The sequence below is a fragment of the Argopecten irradians genome, chromosome 1 (genome assembly GCF_041381155.1).
Source record: "Argopecten irradians isolate NY chromosome 1, Ai_NY, whole genome shotgun sequence".
NCBI lineage: Eukaryota > Metazoa > Mollusca > Bivalvia > Pectinida > Pectinidae > Argopecten > Argopecten irradians.
Genome location: NC_091134.1, coordinates 29350451 through 29372881, shown reverse-complemented (window position 1 = coordinate 29372881; position 22431 = coordinate 29350451). Strand labels below are relative to the sequence as shown.

The following is a 22431-nucleotide window of genomic DNA, read 5'->3' as shown; positions in this document are numbered from 1 at the left end:
AAGGACTGTGTATAGACAATACAAGGAACTCTTCAGTAGAAGTTGTAAGTTTCTGAATGAAGGTCATTCATTTAGAAGCTGTTTAAAAGGTTTCAGCCTATCTAAACCCTGTGACCTTGAATGATAGTCAAGGTCATTCATTTGAAAAAACTTGGAAGCCCTTTGTCACAGCATGCTTCAATTTGTAGGCCTCTTATCATTGACAAGAAATCGTTTAAATTTTTTTAGCCTGTTTAACCTCTATGGCTTTGAATTATGTTGATGGATGAAGCATAATGATATTGCATCATGCATCCCGACTCTTCAGGTCAAATTGGCCTAAAATTTATGAAGTTTTGTATTAATGTACAAATATTCCTACCTTATCTTCAGTCTCTTTCTTTTCTTCTTTTTCTTCTTCCTTCTCATCTTCATCCTAAAATCAGTGAAAAGCCTCAAATTATCTGTTACATTGACTGTACTGATATATACCTGAATTGATCACCATAAATACTACATTATATGATGATTTACTCATTATGTGATATAATCAAATGAGAAATGGTACCAGTTCACTGAAATCTCACTGTATGTATTATTGAAGTAACAATTCTAAACATTAAATACATTATTGAAACTTGAAAAAAAGAGCTGAGAAATTGTTCACTTTGTTATGCAGACAAGCCTATGTTTTGAAATACTGCTGACAAATGTGAAATATTTTCTGTAAGGTTTGATAGAGGGAACGAACCATGCTGTAATTCGATCATTTTGTACTTCAGAATTATTTTTCCTTGTGAATACGTGTTTCACAGCCTCTCTAAATTCTATAACCAAAAGCTTAGAGGCTCTATTTCTATAACAGAGGGGTGGTAGTGTCCAAGTGGTTAACATGTCCTGACAAATTACCACAAGCCCTTAACCTCAGGTTTGTGAGTTTGAATTCCATGTAGGGCTGTTGCCAGGAACCGACCACTGGTGGGTAGTTTTTCTCCGGGTACTCTGGCTTTCCTTACCAACAAACCTGGCACTTCCTTAAATGACTTTGGTTGTTAATAGGACGGTAAACTAACAAAACCAAAATCTATAACTGAAGTTCATATGATATCTCCTTTACATATATTCCAACTTTGTTTTAGATCAAACTGATAAGGTTAAACCAAATACGGTAATCTAAACGCAAAACTCAAAACGTTGACTTCAACAGAAAAGTAACCCCATGTCTCAATCACATGAAGCAGTTGCGGATGAATGAACTTTTACAAAAATTTTATAATAAATGCAAAACAAGTTTTATCAACAATATTAATTGTGCTTCTTGGTCAATATAGAAGCATTTTAAGTTCTTATGGAAGAAAACCAAGAATCTGGGGCGAATTCCCCACAAATCTAACTTCAGAGAATGAAATAAAAACATCATTAAATAACAAAAATATATTGATTAGACATATGGCAACGTAAGCCAGTTACAGGAATGAATTCTAAAGGGCTAAGGGAGATAACTGCTTCACTTACATCATTTTTGGCATCGTAAGACACTATACCCGTTGATCGTCTTTCTTTCCTTGTTCTTCTTGCTCGTACTGTTCTCATATCATGGGATTTCTCTTGTGAGTCTAAACAAAGTCAAAACCAAATAAATATTACAAGAGTTAATGTAACTTCACTTTAAATATTGCAATTAAGAGTTGAGGAAGTGTTAATATTTGATTATGTTTTTGATAACAAAAGACATTACACTACCCACCTTTATATTTAGAGGATAAGATCTCAATAAATAGATATTTGAAAAGTGATTTGATCCCTCACTTGGTTTAGTACACGATAACACTCATGGAAACACAAACTTGGATAAAAGCACATTCAGTTATCTATATCAGTTATTATACTTGGTTAAGCTTGGTGACGGAGCACACAACCCTGGTTTGCAGTTGTTTTACATACAACAACTTTAACATAAACTGTGCTAGTTTTTTAGTTTGATACATTTTGCTAGTTATTTAGTAGACACACTCTGTTTAATCTCACTCCTATAAAACAATCCTCCAATCATTAGCTATCAGGTACATGTTTTTACACACAATAATGACTTATACAATGAGATATACAGCCTCTGAGTCGTCACAATGGTTTTACCATCTTTAGAATCTTTAAGCCTTTCTTCTTTTTCCTCGTTACGACTTTCTAACTCTCCATTGCGTATGCGGTTGGTGCGTAGGGAGGAGGTGCGAGTTAGTCCTGACCCAGTGTTCAGACTAGATGTGGTTGAAGAACTGTCTGATGTAGACAATGTGTTCCTATCTCGCCTAGGTATATAGGCTGAAATCAAACCGCAATATTAGGGCTACATGCAGGACAGTATATTGATATATTAAGTGGAAGGGCTGGCTTCCTGGTATCAGGCTGATATTAGAGGGATCTTGGCATCCACCAAACAATGATCTTTGTCCCACCTTAGAATTGGATTGGTCAAGAACAGGACATGGTCTTGTATTAGATCTGATGGTAGGTGGGCTTAAAACACACATAATAGTCAAATTTGATATTGCCAATGTCTACTATTTTGTGCTTGGATTTGTTCCAAAAATAGATATATACGGTATGCAGAACTCAGGCCCAGACTGACCCTACCAGTTCAATTTAAGGAAGCTAGACCTCTTCAGCACTTTCTGAGAAAATGAAACAATTTAAGATGGCTGTTTATCAGTCATGCTAGGGGAATCTATATATGAAATTTGTGACAGATCCCTTCAGAATTTTTCCGAGATATAGCAATACCAATCTTCAATCATCAAAATCAAAGATGGCTGCCAGCCGGCCATATGGTAAATATTGAGTTACAATAATAATAGTAAAGACTGTAAATATAAGGATTAAAGTATCTTTCTGGTGGTTTTGTCGAAGGATAAAGCTGAGTAGGGTATCAATATTTGTTTCATGGACCAAGCGGTCCATTCCAATTTGATACCCTACTCAACTTCATCCTTTCAAAAAAAGCACCAAAACATACCGAAGCCCACCATCTGATGATAACGGTGGGCTAACTCTTTATTCAAGTTTATTCTTGAATCTAGGATAAATATATACATTGAGAAAGGTCTTAAAAGGTTTGGTTTACATGTTTTGCCAATTAATGATGTCATAAACCTTTATTCAAGCAAATAAAACAGTTGCACATTCATATGAACACTGTTATAAATGGCAAGGAAATGAATATGACACGATGCAATAGCAGAATGTCTAAATACTAGTTTTATCTTACAGTGTTCAATCATGCCAAATGTTGTCAGTAAAGATTTGCTCTTTCATAAAGAAATGCCAGGTTCAATAGATAAGTTGATGAGGTTGATATTACATTTTAGGACATGATACCATTCATAGTAAAATGCAGACATCCAATGACTAACAGTGGCCGTATTGATATATTCATCAGTAAGCAGATCCTGTTACCTACCCGAGTCAGTGGAATAATCTTTGGTGGTGTCTCGAGACTTTCTGTAACTATTTCTCAGGTCATCCTGTAAAAGGTAATAAATCATAAATGCTTCTACAAATTTACGGAAACAAACTAATCAATATCAAATCAATTCTCATTTTGCCAAAGTAAGCAAGTTTACATAAGACACAAAAAATCTAAAGAAACGCTGACAAATTAGAATGTCAAGACTTTAACCATTTTGCAATCTTGATAATTTTGACAGAAGTTGACGTTAACTGGGAAATAAAAAACACTCCCACTACCTTTCTGAAACAGCTTTTAATTTCTTAAATCGGAAGATAAAACAAGTTGATAATTTTGAAATCACAAAAGTTATTAGCTACAGTTGACACTACACATGTCATCACCTTTTTAACAATTTAATTAAAATAAATCAAATGTGTATTTTCATAACACCAGTCATCTAATGTCAGCCGTCCATTGGTACAATTTTCAGTCACTACCTAAGGATGTTACCAGTCAAATTCTTTTAAATTCCGACCAGCAGTTATGGAGAAGAAGTTGATTGTTGACAGACAGAAGGATGTACGATGGACGCTGCGGATTCGCATAAAAAGGTTTGAAAACATGGCTGACTCTACTTACCTGTCGACGTTCCTCCAGAGTGCGACGACGAAGTACAGTCGTGTCCTCAGTTGCGCTCACCTCCTTCTTGGTACTTTCTAGGCCAGGTACTCGTTCACTGTCCCTCTGGGATCCAACATCAGGGACACGACTCTTATCATCTGTTGTACTGCTAGTTGTTGTAGTTGTCGTCCCAGTCGTTGTTGAAGTAACTTTTGATGGATCCTTCAAGGCTTTTTCGGCTTGCTGTATATCTTCTAATGTCACACCCTAAAATCCAAGCACAACAATTTTCCCATAAAATGTCAGGATTTCAATATTGATTGATATGACCTAGCTACCTGGTTACAGTTGCTCAAACAATCCATGCATGAATAACTAAGTAAATAGAGGTTCCCAAACAAGTTATTTGTCATGTTTATCAAACTCAAGTTTTATGTAATTTTCAAATTTTGAAAAGACACAAGCTTTAACAATTGTCTTTTAAAAATTTGAAAATTAACTAACGAGAATTTAGATAAACATAATAAACAACAGTCACGCGTTGTGGTGACCATTTTCTCGTCTTCATTCACGAAAGCTCACCACCATACAATATGTAATGATATCTTTCGCCATAAAACATTGGAGTCAAGGTTAAGTGCTATTCTCCTCAAACTCCACAATATTGCTATCAAGATATTGGGAAAGGATTTGAGAATTGACAAGACGTAACATTTCAAATAATTTTCAATATGCATTTTCCATATTCTGTCCAATAAATTGTTATATAACAGGGACCTGGACCAAATTGATTCCCTTTCAGTTAAGAATACTGTTGACTAAATATGAACCAAATCCTTCCTTTCCTACAGCAGTAGAAGGATTTACTCTTCTTCCCTTACTGGACCCAGACCCTTCGATCCTTGTAAGCCCAAACCATTACTTTATACAAATATTGAGAGGGAGAAAAACGTTCTGAAACATGTTGACCTTTGTAATGGTTTCCTTGCCAAGTGTTGCCCCAGGAACTTACCTGTGTTGACCTCCTAGTCTCCCTAGCACGCTTGGCTCTAGCTTTCCTTAGGGTCTCAGCCTCCTCATCTCGTTTCGGTGGCTCATAAGATCTGACAACAGCAAAACAATATTGTTATAGAATAACTCTAAGTGATCAATGTCATTATAAACCCACCTGATAATATACCTTGAGCATTCATATGATTTAAACCTGAAACTATTTTTGAAATTTATATCCTAACTACATAATATCTCCGTCCCTACTGTATTTCACCTGTACCATGTAGCCAAAGATACTCTGGCCCTGACACCAGACTTAGACATTATGACTGATAGATGTCTGGTGTAAGACAGTGTCGGCGAGTTCCATCTTTTGATATAGCACTGCGCTCTGGCCCTACACCTGACATCTATCTGTCATAATGTCTAAGTCTGGTGTCAGGGCCAGAGTATCTCGGGCTACTGTACCATACAACGTTTAGGAGTAGTGTTCTATATTAAGCCAGAACAGGACAGTACAGATATAAAAAAAATTATAAAAATCCCCCTCCCTATTTTTGTCCGCAATTTCATTCATGGTCAAGGCTCAAAATTGTCCTTATTATCAAATGATAATGACAATAATCAATATTTTCTATACTTTCTCAGCCTGTATACAGATTTTGAAAGTCTTCAATGTTCACATATTTATCATCACAACCAAAAAAACCCATGAACAAGCAGACAAGGTAAAAATGAAGCATATCAACTCGTGTTAGTACATTCTAATGAAGCATTCTCTTAGGTGATCTCCTCTTGTTTAACAATGATAGGATTTTGTTTTACAGAGTCATTTTTATGTAGGAAAGATATCATATTTAAATACAATTATAAGATCAAATAGTGTTGTTACTGTCATATTTAGTCAATTCTTCAGATAAAAACAATTGTTTTTTTATCTCAATTATAAATAATTGCAGGGAATCCTGACCATACAAAGATGTATACTATATGGAATTTCCTTAGGAGTGATGATAATGAGCTGATGGTACAGTCAGAAAGATGTATACTATATGGAATTTCCTTAGGAGTGATGATAATGAGCTGATGGTACAGTCAGTAACAAACCTTTTAGTAAATTGGTAATTAGAGTAAGGGGAGGTAATGTTAGATGATGAAGATGATGACATAGACGATGACATGCTCGATCCAGTTGTAGAGGTTGGTGTAGTGGAGCCAGTAAGGCGAGAGTGTCCTGCTGCTGCCGACTCCCGTTCTCGTTCTCGGCGCTCATTCGTCTCCTGCTGCTGCTTGTAGTAAGGGATATACTGCGATTGGTATGACGAATTGGAAGTGAAGGACGTTGGTCGGCGGTATGGTCCACTGCCATATTGCGAATTATATCTGTAACACAAGCATTGCCACGATGGTGGTCACACTACAGCATGCCCAACATGCAGTGTTATTGTCAATATACCTGGTACTCATGCTAATTCATAAAGATATCCCAAATGTCTACTTACTCAATCAATCCTCTTCTTATGGCATTGGCACCGAGGTCAAAATCGCAATGAAGCAATTTGTATGTGTATCAATATTCAGAAATTTCAGAAGTGTTTTATTTTTCAGAAAGTCAAGCCTGACAGTAAGAAGTTTAGAAAATCAAGACCCACATTTCAAATTACACCCAAAATATCATATCAATCGATCAATCCAAATAATAATTTTGAAATTGATGACATTTCGCTATTGGCTTATTTTGAATGTCACATTATCAACATGAGCACCGGGCATAACATAAAAATAACACTTGTATAAACCATTGTAACAATTCAAACGTTCTAACATCAAAAAAAGGGTGATTTTAAAAACAAAAATATCAATATTAAAGGAAATAGGACATTGTCATTAAAGTTCCAATATACGTATCTGCTGAAATTTTTTCATGAGTCGGAAGAAATCATAAAAAAATCCTGTTGTAATTAAACTATACAGAAATAAGGCTAAATAGAAGTAAAGATGGGTGGTAATGATTTGGTAGCTTTTGATAAAAATTTAAATACATATTGAACAAAGCTTAGTGACTTCCACTTGGTTGCTGTGAACACCATGCGACTACCGTAATTACGTGACGTTTTTTTAGACTTTCAGGAGAACAGGCCAGGTCATGAACTTTTTTTTCTTTCCTTCGGCAACAATCATAGCGTCTATGGCGACCAGTTTTAAGTAATATACCAAAGTGACTTAGAATTCATTATAAATATTCTTGATATAGCTTCATTTTAACTTCATCTATAAATAGTAACAACATCAGGGTAAAATCTAGCGTAACTTTTTGCAGCTAGTTACATATATATTGTGACTTTAACGTTGAAATGCATCAATTTCAAATAAAAATGAAGTCAGCCATGCATGAATGAACAAGGCATTCTTAATGAGAGCAGATGATGAAGTTTTCATTTTGATGTAAGGAACATTCACTTAGTAAAGAGAAACAAGTTACATTGGAAACTAAGCATTTCTATCAACAATCAAAACATCACGGAAAAAATGCATTAAAACTAGTGAGTAAAGTTGATTTTATTAGATTTGTAACATTTTTTGTGGAACTTCATCTCCATCTTTTCTGAAATCTCCTATAGCAAAACAATGACTAAAAAAGGGATTTAATTACCCTTAGATATACATGACTTTAATATCTATTGAATTAAACAACCGGTTTTTTTTTACAACCAATATTTTTATAAATACCTTTTGATAAATATAAAACAAAAAGGCATTTTTATAAGCTATAGAGATATCCTGGCACAGTAATTACTTAACTTAATAGAATTTTTAAGATAAATAGTTTTTTAACAATTGAAAAGCCTTATAATTGTCTTTATAGAGTAAGAAAGGTTGCTAAGCAACTATTTTATAATGCAGATAGTCCTAATTGTATTATGATAAACTAACCAACTTTATTGTACATATATTTAGACTTTGGAATGGAAGAAACTGTTTATGGCAAATAAAAGATATGTAGATAATCTGTAAAGAATTGCAATAGATTATATAGCCAGAATACATAGAGACAAAACAGAAAGCTAAAAGTGAGAATTAGGACCGGCATCCTGGAATCAGAACAAAGTCACTATGTTTATACTTCAAAATGAAGCCATCCTCACCAAAGTATACTAATGCGGTTTGTATCAACTCTAGAAAACACTTTTACTTAACAACTTTCAAGCATGCAAAACAATCAAAATTTTTTCTTCAATTTTGAAAACAGCAGCCTGATATATTAAATGTAGTTGATTCCCAGACACAAAAGGATGTTCTATTCCAAGACCTTCCTTAACCCCCCATCACACTGGACGAGTGGATGAGCACAGCACTACAAGCTAAACAATTACTTACATCATGGAAAGTCGCGACAAAGTCGTGACCACGTCTTGTACAGCGTATGGTCAAGGCAGTTAAGTCAGTCATAGAAGAAAGCGATTGAGTCATACTAAGGTGGTGGTTAATAGAGTCAAGTCATACTAAAGTGGTGGTGGTTAATAGGCATAGTCAAGTCATACTAAGGTGGTGGTGGTTAATAGGCATAGTCAAGTCATACTAAGTGGTGGTGGTTAATAGGCATAGTCAAGTCACTAGTCAATAGCATAGTCAAGTCATACTAAGGTGGTGGTTAATAGGCATAGTCAAGTCATACTAAGGTGGTGGTGGTTAATAGGCATAGTCAAGTCATACTAAGGTGGTGGTGGTTAATAGGCATAGTCAAGTCATACTAAGGTGGTGGTGGTTAATAGGCATAGTCAAGTCATACTAAGGTGGTGGTGGTTAATAGGCATAGTCAAGTCATACTAAGGTGGTGGTGGTTAATAGGCATAGTCAAGTCATACTAAGGTGGTGGTGGTTAATAGGCATAGTCAAGTCATACTAAGTGGTGGTGGTTAATAGGCATAGTCAAGTCATACTAAGGTGGTGGTGGTTAATAGGCATAGTCAAGTCATACTAAAGTGGTGGTGGTTAATAGGCATAGTCAAGTCATACTAAGGTGGTGGTGGTTTAATAGGCATAGTCAAGTCATACTAAAGTGGTGGTGGTTAATAGGCATAGTCAAGTCATACTAAGGTGGTGGTGGTTAATAGGCATAGTCAAGTCATACTAAGTGGTGGTGGTTAATAGGCATAGTCAAGTCATACTAAGTGGTGGTGGTTAATAGGCATAGTCAAGTCATACTAAGGTGGTGGTGGTTAATAGGCATAGTCAAGTCATACTAAGGTGGTGGTGGTTAATAGGCATAGTCAAGTCATACTAAGGTGGTGGTGGTTAATAGGCATAGTCAAGTCATACTAAGGTGGTGGTGGTTAATAGGCATAGTCAAGTCATACTAAGTGTGTGGTGGTTAATAGGCATAGTCAAGTCATACTAAGTGGTGGTGGTTAATAGGCATAGTCAAGTCATACTAAGGTGGTGGTGGTTAATAGGCATAGTCAAGTCATACTAAGGTGGTGGTGGTTAATAGGCATAGTCAAGTCATACTAAGGTGGTGGTGGTTAATAGGCATAGTCAAGTCATACTAAGGTGGTGGTGGTTAATAGGCATAGTCAAGTCATACTAAGGTGGTGGTGGTTAATAGGCATAGTCAAGTCATACTAAGGTGGTGGTGGTTAATAGGCATAGTCAAGTCATACTAAGGTGGTGGTGGTTAATAGGCATAGTCAAGTCATACTAAGGTGGTGGTGGTTAATAGGCATAGTCAAGTCATACTAAAGTGGTGGTGGTTAATAGGCATAGTCAAGTCATACTAAGGTGGTGGTGGTTAATAGGCATAGTCAAGTCATACTAAAGTGGTGGTGGTTAATAGGCATAGTCAAGTCATACTAAGGTGGTGGTGGTTAATAGGCATAGTCAAGTCATACTAAGGTGGTGGTGGTTAATAGGCATAGTCAAGTCATACTAAGGTGGTGGTGGTTAATAGGCATAGTCAAGTCATACTAAGTGGTGGTGGTTAATAGGCATAGTCAAGTCATACTAAGGTGGTGGTGGTTAATAGGCATAGTCAAGTCATACTAAAGTGGTGGTGGTTAATAGGCATAGTCAAGTCATACTAAGGTGGTGGTGGTTAATAGGCATAGTCAAGTCATACTAAGGTGGTGGTGGTTAATAGGCATAGTCAAGTCATACTAAGGTGGTGGTGGCATAGTCAAGTCATACTAAGGTGGTGGTGGTTAATAGGCATAGTCAAGTCATACTAAGGTGGTGGTGGTTAATAGGCATAGTCAAGTCATACTAAGTGGTGGTGGTTAATAGCATAGTCAGTATACTAAGGTGGTGGTGGTTAATAGGCATAGTCAAGTCATACTAAGGTGGTGGTGGTTAATAGGCATAGTCAAGTCATACTAAGGTGGTGGTGGTTAATAGGCATAGTCAAGTCATACTAAAGTGGTGGTGGTTAATAGGCATAGTCAAGTCATACTAAAGGTGGTGGTGGTTAATAGGCATAGTCAAGTCATACTAAAGTGGTGGTGGTTAATAGGCATAGTCAAGTCATACTAAGGTGGTGGTGGTTAATAGGCATAGTCAAGTCATACTAAGTGGTGGTGGTTAATAGGCATAGTCAAGTCATACTAAGGTGGTGGTGGTTAATAGGCATAGTCAAGTCATACTAAGGTGGTGGTGGTTAATAGGCATAGTCAAGTCATACTAAGGTGGTGGTGGTTAATAGGCATAGTCAAGTCATACTAAGGTGGTGGTGGTTAATAGGCATAGTCAAGTCATACTAAGGTGGTGGTGGTTAATAGGCATAGTCAAGTCATACTAAGGTGGTGGTGGTTAATAGGCATAGTCAAGTCATACTAAGGTGGTGGTGGTTAATAGGCATAGTCAAGTCATACTAAGGTGGTGGTGGTTAATAGGCATAGTCAAGTCATACTAAGGTGGTGGTGGTTAATAGGCATAGTCAAGTCATACTAAGGTGGTGGTGGTTAATAGGCATAGTCAAGTCATACTAAGGTGGTGGTGGTTAATAGGCATAGTCAAGTCATACTAAGGTGGTGGTGGTTAATAGGCATAGTCAAGTCATACTAAAGGTGGTGGTGGTTAATAGGCATAGTCAAGTCATACTAAGGTGGTGGTGGTTAATAGGCATAGTCAAGTCATACTAAAGTGGTGGTGGTTAATAGGCATAGTCAAGTCATACTAAAGTGGTGGTGGTTAATAGGCATAGTCAAGTCATACTAAGGTGGTGGTGGTTAATAGGCATAGTCAAGTCATACTAAGGTCGTGTTGTTAATAGGCATAGTCAAGTCATACTAAGGTGGTGGTGGTTAATAGGCATAGTCAAGTCATACTAAGGTGGTGGTGGTTAATAGGCATAGTCAAGTCATACTAAGGTGGTGGTGGTTAATAGGCATAGTCAAGTCATACTAAGGTCGTGGTGGTTAATAGGCATAGTCAAGTCATACTAAGGTGGTGGTGGTTAATAGGCATAGTCAAGTCATACTAAGGTGGTGGTGGTTAATAGGCATAGTCAAGTCATACTAAGGTGGTGGTTGTTAATAGGCATAGTCAAGTCATACTAAGGTGGTGGTGGTTAATAGGCATAGTCAAGTCATACTAAGGTGGTGGTGGTTAATAGGCATAGTCAAGTCATACTAAGGTGGTGGTGGTTAATAGGCATAGTCAAGTCATACTAAGGTGGTGGTGGTTAATAGGCATAGTCAAGTCATACTAAGGTGGTGGTGGTTAATAGGCATAGTCAAGTCATACTAAGGTGGTGGTGGTTAATAGGCATAGTCAAGTCATACTAAGGTGGTGGTGGTTAATAGAGTCATTACTAGTGTGGTGGTTAATAGGCATAGTCAAGTCATACTAAGGTGGTGTAAAGGTATCAGTTTAATAGGCATAGTCAAGTCATACTAAGTGGTGGTGGTTAATAGGCATAGTCAAGTCATACTAAGGTGGTGGTGGTTAATAGGCATAGTCAAGTCATACTAAAGTGGTGGTGGTTAATAGGCATAGTCAAGTCATACTAAAGTGGTGGTGGTTAATAGGCATAGTCAAGTCATACTAAGGTGGTGGTGGTTAATAGGCATAGTCAGTCATACTAAGGTGGTGGTGGTTAATAGGCATAGTCAAGTCATACTAAGGTGGTGGTGGTCAATAGGCATAGTCAAGTCATACTAAGGTGGTGGTGGTTAATAGGCATAGTCAAGTCATACTAAGGTGGTGGTGGTTAATAGGCATAGTCAAGTCATACTAAGGTGGTGGTGGTTAATAGGCATAGTCAAGTCATACTAAGGTGGTGGTGGTTAATAGGCATAGTCAAGTCATACTAAGGTGGTGGTGGTTAATAGGCATAGTCAAGTCATACTAAGGTCATAGAAATTAATGACCATAATATATAGAGGATAATGTTTGATAAATAGATCGTGTGATATAAACATGTTTTCTGATATTGTTCAATAAGATTTAATGAAACGTTGGTATTTTATGTCATTTCATGTGTGTTTTATCTGTTGATTTTCACACAAGAATCATTTTAGTTTAATTCAGTTTTCACCTTCAAACGCTACCACATCAACTACTAACTTAGTTAAGGCTTCCAAAAACAATGTCTCAATATCAATATCTAAATGACTTCCAGAAACAATGTAAAACATGTAACTGTGTGATCTAGCATGGTACAATCTTCTAGCACGTAGTAATATCACAACTTAGTCGTATGATATTGCAACAATATCAAGGTAGCGGTATGGTTTGTCACATAGAATGGTCATAGTGAGAGAGTCCTGTTGACTTAGAGAGCATAACACAAGACTACTTTTACACAAAGTACAAGCGCAGCAGTGTTATAGTAGCAGTCACGCTTCAAATTTGACATGAGCTCACCACAATCTCTCAGGTCATAGATGAGTGTAGAGACTTCATCCAGTGTGAAGGGGGCTCCAGGCAACCTTATTGTTGTGGGTTAAGTATTGGATGAAACTACACTAAAATCCTGTCAAGATCAACCCACCAGGATATCAAGATATAAGTAAATGACCCCAAAAGTTTGTATAAATACTTGCAAATGATATTTTATGGTTAGAAAACCAGCAGATCTCAAATATGGTGACATCATACCTGTCTGTGGAGCGTGAGTCAGAAGTGTCTGATACGGTGGTGGCCGGGAAAGACACCTTGTTTCCAGATTTCTCCTGCAAAATCACATATTAAGTTACTGTTAAATTTGTACAAGACTTGAAATAATATATAAACACAGATGACAAGTTCAAATTCATTTGCCATGAAGAAGATTCAGTCAGAAAGGTTTGACTTTTCATGGTCTTTGATCTGCATACTTAGCCGTTTATTAACACAAAAAAAAAAAACATTTATATGCATAAAATGGTCTAGTCCCAATTTATCAAATATCAAAAAAACACAGGCTTACAATTTGAATCTTCCACCCCATAATGTAGGGATGCTACTAGTCAAATAAGAGGGCAAAGAGGTCACTTAATTGTCAATTTTGAATCTCCATCCCAGAGAATGCTACCATTGATATACTGTATAGGTGTTATAAAAAAAATAAACAAAAAAACAAACTAATATTGTCAAACCAAAAGATGACAGTCTATCAACCATATCATTTTCTGACCACTCCCAATAGAAAGTGTATATGTAAGGACCAATGAAAACTTCTAGAAAGATTCCTTTCTTACTTTCTGAAAAATAGCTATAACAAACTTCAATTTTCAAAATCAAAGATGGCCGCTTGTCAGCTATCTAATGTTATCTGATCCATTCTAAAATCAATCTACATAACTAGGAACCATGGGAACCTAAGATATGTAATTAGAAAACAACATCTTAAGTCCTTTCTCAGAAACAAAAATATTGTTTCTTCAGTACTTTCTGTGAAAGAAGAATAACAAAAATATTGCTAAAGTACAGATGGAAGAAAGGCACACAGACTGAGGGAAGAACAACAGACCACAAATTACAAAAGGCTTTTTGAATGAAATGGATGATTCATCAAAATCACATGCCTCAAAACAATGTGTTAATAGTACTATAATATCTTATTTCTTTCTTTCCTCTTTTTTTACATAAGTTTAGTATGTTTTTCAAAATCGCTATTACAAACTTTCAATCTGGTATCAATCAAATTAACCGTTAATTTATAATGCAACAGAATTTCTGTGTTTCAAACAAATCAAACATCCAGTCTGTACTATTTTTATACTAAAACTTATTTGTCATGCAGACATGCAAACCCCAATGAAGGTGATGAACAAGAAATTAATCAAAAGGAGGATTTCCAGTTACGGAGTAGGTTATATGTAAATATACAGCTAACATTATACCCCGCTTTTTTTACTGAGGTTACAAAAATTGTGGCCAAACTACCTGATTGTTGTCAAGTCGGGGACTGGACGCTGACCGTGCCAGCGATTTGTCGGTTTCTTTCTCCTTTGACATGACTGAGCCGGTCACCTGACTTGTGCTGCCAGTCTTCCTAAGGCCTGCACGCCAGGACGGCACCTCCTTGGGGTTTGTAGGTTTACTGTTCTCGTTAGGGAGGGGCACCTGTGGGATAGCATGCTTGGAGGTAACCACACAAAACAACAATCACAAAAACTATTTTGTCTTGGTGTAGCACAGAACCACCAATAATACACAACTCTTCTCTTAAGCTAGGTCCATACTTTTGAAAACCGCGCCAGTTCATATGATGCTAAACTGGAAGCTGCCAAGGTTGTTTTGAATTCCAGAATGGTTTCCGATACGCCACGACATTCCACTTGGATATATTTCCATTAGGTGAAAATTGTTTGCACATAATACTGAATCTTTAAAATCCTTAAATAAATCAAATGAAAGCAATGAAGTGAATATTAGATGCTATCTCTGAGGTTTTTGTGGTCCCTGTTGTAAATAGGAATGGATTTTCAAACACCGGATGTAACTTTCGTCGCTATAAATGATAATTCCGAAATTCTAAAAAAAATTGCCTATGGATTTCCTTTAAACACAAAATTTGGAGAAAATCATAAAAATAAACAGATATAAACCAGATACGATAACACAAAAACATATCATATGCTTAGGATTGTTTTTTTATGGCATGATTTTCAAAAAATAGTCAAATATGACCGATCTTAGCCCAGGTTGAAATGGGGGTAGGGTTGTGAGTTTAAAAAATCAAGCTTACAAAATTGTGAAAATTTGATCGAGAACCCCATGTTTTTATATGATATTTGAAAAATAGATTACTTTGGGCATATCATATACAAATATCGTGAAATTGACATGGATTTTCATTTCTTTTTTTGCCTATTCATCGATTTTTAGGGGCGCAAATATGACAAAACAGGATAATTACTTATAAAAACGGTCCTCCAAAATAAAATAACAAAAAAAGAGTTACCATATATAAAAATACAGAAATTAAGGATAAATATCAACATGGATTGAGACTACATTCCCCTAATATAACAGAAAACATATTTTTATGTATTTTTTATTTCTGGCCAGCAAATTTGAACGGATGGTATATTTCAAGCTCCGATATCTCAAAAAGTAGTTCAAGAACACCCATTTTTCTATACAAATTTGAAATCTGCATGAAAAATGCAAGAACATAAGACCTGTTAGAAAAAACTGCCATAGGATTTCCCAAAAGTATGGAGCTACCTTAAGTTTCAGCATCATTGAAATATCTACACCCTTTTAAAGGGAAAAGATATAGGCTAGCTCAGATTCTTTACCCCCTCAATTTATTTCAGTGAAAGAAATTTGGCCTATTCTCCCCTCAACCTCTACATTTAATTCGAGGATAGGGACCCTCTACATTTAATTTGAGGGTGGGGGCACACCATTTCAAGTTAATAATCCTCCCTCCCCTAGCTTTTTCTCCCCTGTGATGACCATCTTTAATTTCAGACCCCAAAAAATTCTTGCTCGAGAACCATATCAGGATCACTTCAGGTAAGTTTCCACTCGATCCCACTGGTGTAATTTGAGCAGAAGTTTAAAATAAGAAAAGTTTACGCATGTTTGATGATGAGAGACAAAGCATGATGGCTAAACGATGACTATAGGTTGAATGGTCAGATGATCTAACAAGAGGCCCAATAGGCTTCATCTGATCATGGATACAATACAACATATAGTAGAAGCACACAATAATTGGGAAAACAAGAGGCCCATAGGACCTGCATCGCTATTGATATGAAAACAGATGAAACAAGAAAACAATATCAGTGAAAAAATACCAATATTACAATGGTCTTTGACTTGTATTCTCTTGACCAACTTTGCTTTATATGATAAGTCATTAAGAATAATTTAAATGTATGCTCCATGTGTATAACACTTTGAATAGGTAGTATCGGGAACCAACACGGGAGTAAAACAACATAAATTCCCAGCAAATCTATATACTGTATAGCACTTTAAATCACTGGGAGCATATTTCACAGTTTCATCAACGTAACATATATAGCAGGGTTTTAATTTTGCGGTACAATGATTCCTCAATATGTAATAATGGCACTTTGCCATAACAGTAGATATATTAAAAATAATTCATTGGTGTTTTCCTGAAACCTATGAATACAGCGAAAATAACTGCCCATAAAATTTAGCTGCTATACGGTATAGATTTTTAATTTGGTACATGCTGTTAGTGAGAGCTGATATTAGAAATTCCTAATAACTAGCAACAGGAGCTGTAGAAAGGTGAGAATGAGCAGTGTGGTGTGTACCGAACACTCTACCTGTTCCTGTGTTGGTAAAGGAGTTTCAGGGGCACTGATGGATCGTGAGATTGGCTCTCTCCCTGGAGTCACTCCCTTATCTGGAACAGCATCCTTAGCGGGAGGGGGAGCAGCTATTTCTTTCTCTTTTTTCTCTTCTTTCTTTTCATCACTCTCCTTTTCCACCTTGTCTTGTTCCTTTTCTTTGGCCTTGTAGAGATAAGTTTGCAAGCAAAGCATGTGAGAACCCTTATTTAGGGAGAGCTAGGGCTAGGGCACACAAAAATGTGCTTTTACTGTTCTAGACCTAGGGCACACAAAAATGTGCTTTTACTGTTCTAGAGAGAGCTATGACACACAAAAATGTGCTTTTACTGTTCTAGAGAGCTAGGGCACACAAAAACGTGATTTTACTGTTTTAGATAGAGCTATGTCACACAAAAATGTGCTTTTACTGTTCTAGAGAGCTAGGGCACACAAAAATGTGCTTTTACTGTTCTAGAGAGCTAGGGCACACAAAAATGTGCTTTTACTGTTGTAGAGTTAGGGCCCACAAAAATGTGCTTTTACTGTTCTAGAGTTAGGGTACACAAAAATGTGCTTTTACTGTTCTAGAGAACTAGGGCACAAAAAATGTGCTTTTACTGTTCCAGAGAGCTAGGGCCCACAAAAATGTGCTTTTACTGTTGTAGAGTTAGGGCCCACAAAGATGTGCTTTTACTGTTCTAGAGTTAGGGCACACAAAAATGTGCTTTTACTGTTCTAGAGCACAGGCACACAGAAATGTGCTTTTACTGTTCTAGAGAGCTAGGGCATATAAAAATGTGCTTTTACTGTTCTAGAGTTAGAGCACACAAAAATGTAATTTTACTGTTCTAGAGAGCTAGGGCACACAAAAAGTGCTTTTACTGTTCTAGAGCTAGGGCACACAAAAAGCAATTTTACTGTTGTAGAGAGCTAGGGCATACAAAAATGTGTTTTTACTGTTCTAGAGTTAGGGCACACAAAAATGTGCTTTTAACTGTTCTAGAGAGCTAGGGCACACAAAAATGTGCTTTTACTGTTCTAGAGAGCTAGGGCACATAAAAATGGCTTTTACTGTTCTAGAGAGCTAGGGTACACAAAAATGTGCTTTTACTGTTCTAGAGATCTAGGGCATACAAAAAGGCGCTTTTACTGTTCTACAGAGCTAGAGCACATAAAAATGTGCTTTTACTGTTCTAGAGAGCTAGGGTACACAAAAATGTGCTCCTATTCCTCCTTCCACTTCTCTGGCAAATTCACATTTTCTGTGACTAAAACATAACTTATATTTTTCAAATTCTTCTTTATTCTTTCCATAATTTTACCATATATCCTCTTTTTTCTCCTATTTTTCCCCAATACTGATTATACTGATTATGCAACAGTATGCTTACTTATCTACTATGGTTTACAACCATGAAAATACTATTGTTTCAAATTTGTTTATATTGTGAAAAAAATATTAGATATCACATTATCTCATTACATCTCATTCGAGTTAGAATTTTGAGTTATGATGATGTCACCATCATAATGATTGTCCTGCCTATCAGAATTTACACTTACTCAAACTTAGGAAGAACATTCAATTATCTTTTATGTTGTAAGCAATGAATGTGCTAATCCAGGATTTTCCAAGTGAAGTTTATACTAAGTGATGCTTATAACATCAGCATTGTATCCCATTGTGATAATTTTAAGCGCCCTGTGCGCTAATTGCGACAAATTCAATATATATGTTCTCTCCATGGCCCGTTTCCTTATAAGGTATCTTACCCTAACTAGTTTACTATGATTTATTGGTAAGTAGATATGTTGGATACCCATGCAGCCCCAAACATAAACACTGCCCAAACATAAACACTACCCCAAACATAAACACTACCCCAAATATAAACACTACCCCAAACATAAACACTGCCCCAAACATAAACACTACCCCAAACATAAACACTGACCCAAACATCAACACTGACCCAAATATAAACACTGCCCAAACATAAACACTACCCCAAACATAAACACTGACCCAAATATAAACACTGCCCCAAACATAAACACTACCCCAAACATAAACACTGCCCCAAACATCAACACTGACCCAAATATAAACACAGCCCCAAACATAAACACTACCCTAAAAATAAACACTACCCCAAATATAAACACTACCCCAAACATAAATACTGACCCAAACATAAACACTACCCCATACATAAACACTGCCCCAAACATAAACACTAACCCAAACATAAACACTAACCCAAACATAAACACTACCCCAAACATAAACACTGCCCCAAACATAAACACTGACCCAAACATAAACACTACCCCAAACATAAACACTGACCCAAACATAAACAATGTAACTGTTGGAGCAGGAATAAAGCAGGCTAAAGACAGAAAGCAGGCAACAAAGCCAGCAAGTGTTGGAGAAGGCAGACTACTCTTATATTATATTTTCATCAAATATTGAACATGATTGTTTCTAGCAAAAGACTTCTATGACTAGCCTATTAGACAACTACTTGATCACTAATGATACATATTGTGTGAAATACACTGGGATTATAAACAAAGGAAGGGTTTGGGTGAAAATAATTGAAATAAATTTCAAGAATATAATGAAATGAAAACATCACAAGTCAGCAGATTTCCAAGGAAAGTACAAAAATAATTATATATAATTAATATGAAATGTTCTTTACATGAGTCGAGGCAAAAGTAATTCTACAAAAGCTATCAAAATAGAAAACAAAATCTATAAATTCATAAATGTCTCGCAATATAATACATATTGATGATATTTATTCTACTTGAGAAAGAGCCTATATTAATATAATGCAGATCTATGTACATACAGGAGTCACAGCGACCTTTGTTACTTACAGTCAGCTGATTATCGCCGTCTCCTAAGCTGTCAATTCGAGGCACTTCATCCTTGATACTTATTTCCACCTTATCTGCCTCATTTTGAGTATCAAGGTCATTTGAAATTTGTCCCAATTCACCTTTTTCATCAATTTTTGGCATTTCAGGTTTCTGGATTTCAACAGTAGTAGTGCTAGGTTTATCATGGACCTAAATGTGCCAAGCAATGGAAAGAAAGCAAAGCCACAGTCAACAAAAAAACAGAAGTGCTTCTTTCACATAAATTACAATATTTATCACTGGGAATGATAATGAAATAAAAACAAATATAATAAATTGAAATTACAGTTATTCAAATCATATAAAAGATGAAAACCAAACTGTTGTATATCTGTGTTGAAAGAATATAATTTCTGTAGAGTAAAATAATGCTGGACAAGTAGTGCACCATGTGCTATTGGAATGAACTCATTCAGCAGGTCTAATCCTACAACTCAGGTTTATTAGTTACACAGTCCACAGGTTAATACTATTTTACATTGAAGATATTGTCTGGATGAGATGACATGATCAATATTTGTTTGCGGACTAAATCATGTTAAATATACAATTATGCATGGAACAATATCCTGTAACTGTCCTTATTCTAATTTAAGCAAAAAAATTGGCCTGATCAAGTGAGCTGTTAGTGCTATGATGCATTTGCACAATCATCATAATAGCTGTAGAGATGTTATATATGGCGTGTCCTGAGCGTAAATAGCATTGCCCGGTTTGTATGATTAGACCAAGTGTACAGTGACTATGGCAACAAAAATTGGAAGGTTGTGGGGGGGGGGTGGATGTTTATATGACAAAAAATCGAATGATAATACAAATGTTGTGTGATGAGGAAACCATTAGTGTTCTGGCTAGTATACCAACAGACCATATTAAACTATTTTTTACACTGGCCAGTATACCAACAGACCATATTACACTTTTCTTTACACTGGCCAGTATACCAACAGACCATATTACACTTTTCTTTACACTGGCCAGTATACCAACAGACCATATTACACTATTTTTTACACTGGCCAGTATACCAACAGACCATATTACACTATTTTTTACACTGGCCAGTATACCAACAGACCATATTACACGATTTTTTACACTGGCCAGTATACCAATAGACCATATTACACTATTTTTTACACTGGCCAGTATACCAACAGACCATATTACACTTTTCTTTACACTGGCCAGTATACCAACAGACCATATTAAACTATTTTTTACACTGGCCAGTATACCAACAGACCATATTACACTATTTTTTACACTGGCCAGTATACCAACAGACCATATTTCACTATTTTTTACACTGGCCAGTATACCAACAGACCATATTTCACTATTTTTTACACTGGCCAGTATACCAACAGACCATATTACACTATTTTTTACACTGGCCAGTATACCAACAGACCATATTACACTATTTTTTACACTGGCCAGTATACCAACAGACCATATTACACGATTTTTTACACTGGCCAGTATACCAACAGACCATATTACACGATTTTTTACACTGGCCAGTATACAAATAGACCATATTACACTATTTTTTTCACTTACCTGTTTAACACCTGAGGTCTGGTTATTGATTGCATTTTGTTTCTCTGAAAATGTAAAAAAAAAATTTAAATGGTTTTCTCTATTTCAAGACACATCAATCCTCATAAATTAGCTATGCAAGTCTACGTATGTTTATATGTATAAGGAGGGTGAAAAATGCACACTATTTAGATAAATTTTTCTAGCTGAAAGTAATTTTAGCCAATGAAATATATTGCAACGCTCAATGATAAAGATTGTTTCAGTTCACCGTCATGCTGAAGTATAAATCACACTCTTGAATTTTTAGGTAAAAGTTTTGTCTTATACTCTGGAAAATACAGTAAAAATTACGAGCGATATCCATTTATTACTTTCAGGGAAGAAGTTGTTTATATCAATGTGGCTAAATTGACCTCTTTTGGCCCCCACCCCTAAGGCCTGCAAAGGGAGTAATGGTAAGGATTGTTTGTACAATTTTGAATCCGGAGATCCCCAATTCTTACGGATGCTCACCAGCCTAATTTGGTTAAGCTGTGATTCAGTTCTAAGTTCAGTGGATTTTTTTGTGAATTGTTGATAGCTGGAGTCCACGGTATGACAACCTTTGGACCTTGTCCCAGTTTCATCAACATTAATTTTAAGGATTGTTGAACTGAATTTCTCTATAGAAAAACATTACAAAAGTTAAGGAAAGTTACTTTAACTTCTGATTTTCCCCTTAGCTTCTGTAATGCTTTCATAGAAAGAATTTTAAGTTAAGGTATTCTTAAAAGTTAAAGAATGCTGATGAAACTGGGCCAAGCCTATGTGAGCTAAACAAATCTGCATTGAAATTGACAATTAAAATTATTTTTGTGTGTGTTTTTACCTGTGGAGTTTTTACCTGTCTCAGACTCTGACGATTCCTCGCCTTCTGAACTGGAGCTTGTTTTGGCTGTTGGTTCAGCTTCAGGTGTAGACTGGTGAATGAGATTAGGGTCTCCTCTTTCTTTGGTTTTCAATGTCACACTCTGCTTCTGGTCTCCACTCATCCGTGTCACTGAACTCCTGTAAAAGTTAGCAAACATCAAGTTAAAATATACAACTACTATAGAAAGCAACAGGTTTATAGTCACATTTTATCATAATCAATGCATCAATGCTTATTGTTAACAACAGAAAAAATAAATAAAT

General features: G+C 36.1%; 1 protein-coding gene across 12 annotated transcripts in view; it reads right to left on the bottom strand.

Moving 5' to 3' along the window:
- Positions 1-309: 309 nt before the first annotated feature.
- LOC138323296 (protein phosphatase 1 regulatory subunit 12A-like) overlaps positions 310-22431 on the bottom strand; it is a 51213-nt gene continuing 29091 nt past the window's right edge. For 3 of the 12 annotated variants that reach the window (XM_069267797.1, XM_069267816.1, XM_069267834.1), the window contains 13 exons: positions 22127-22305; positions 21277-21320; positions 19669-19860; positions 16774-16962; positions 14402-14581; positions 13133-13206; positions 6146-6421; positions 5058-5148; positions 4064-4312; positions 3434-3497; positions 2116-2298; positions 1495-1595; positions 310-415 (listed from right to left, as the gene is read on the bottom strand). In XM_069267797.1, the coding sequence (XP_069123898.1) occupies positions 341-415; positions 1495-1595; positions 2116-2298; positions 3434-3497; positions 4064-4312; positions 5058-5148; positions 6146-6421; positions 13133-13206; positions 14402-14581; positions 16774-16962; positions 19669-19860; positions 21277-21320; positions 22127-22305 (1897 nt within the window). In that variant the 3' untranslated portion in view covers positions 310-340. The remainder of the gene's footprint in view (positions 416-1494; positions 1596-2115; positions 2299-3433; positions 3498-4063; positions 4313-5057; positions 5149-6145; positions 6422-13132; positions 13207-14401; positions 14582-16773; positions 16963-19668; positions 19861-21276; positions 21321-22126; positions 22306-22431) is intronic. The other 9 variants (XM_069267806.1, XM_069267826.1, XM_069267852.1 and 6 more) reach the window with 8 other exon arrangements.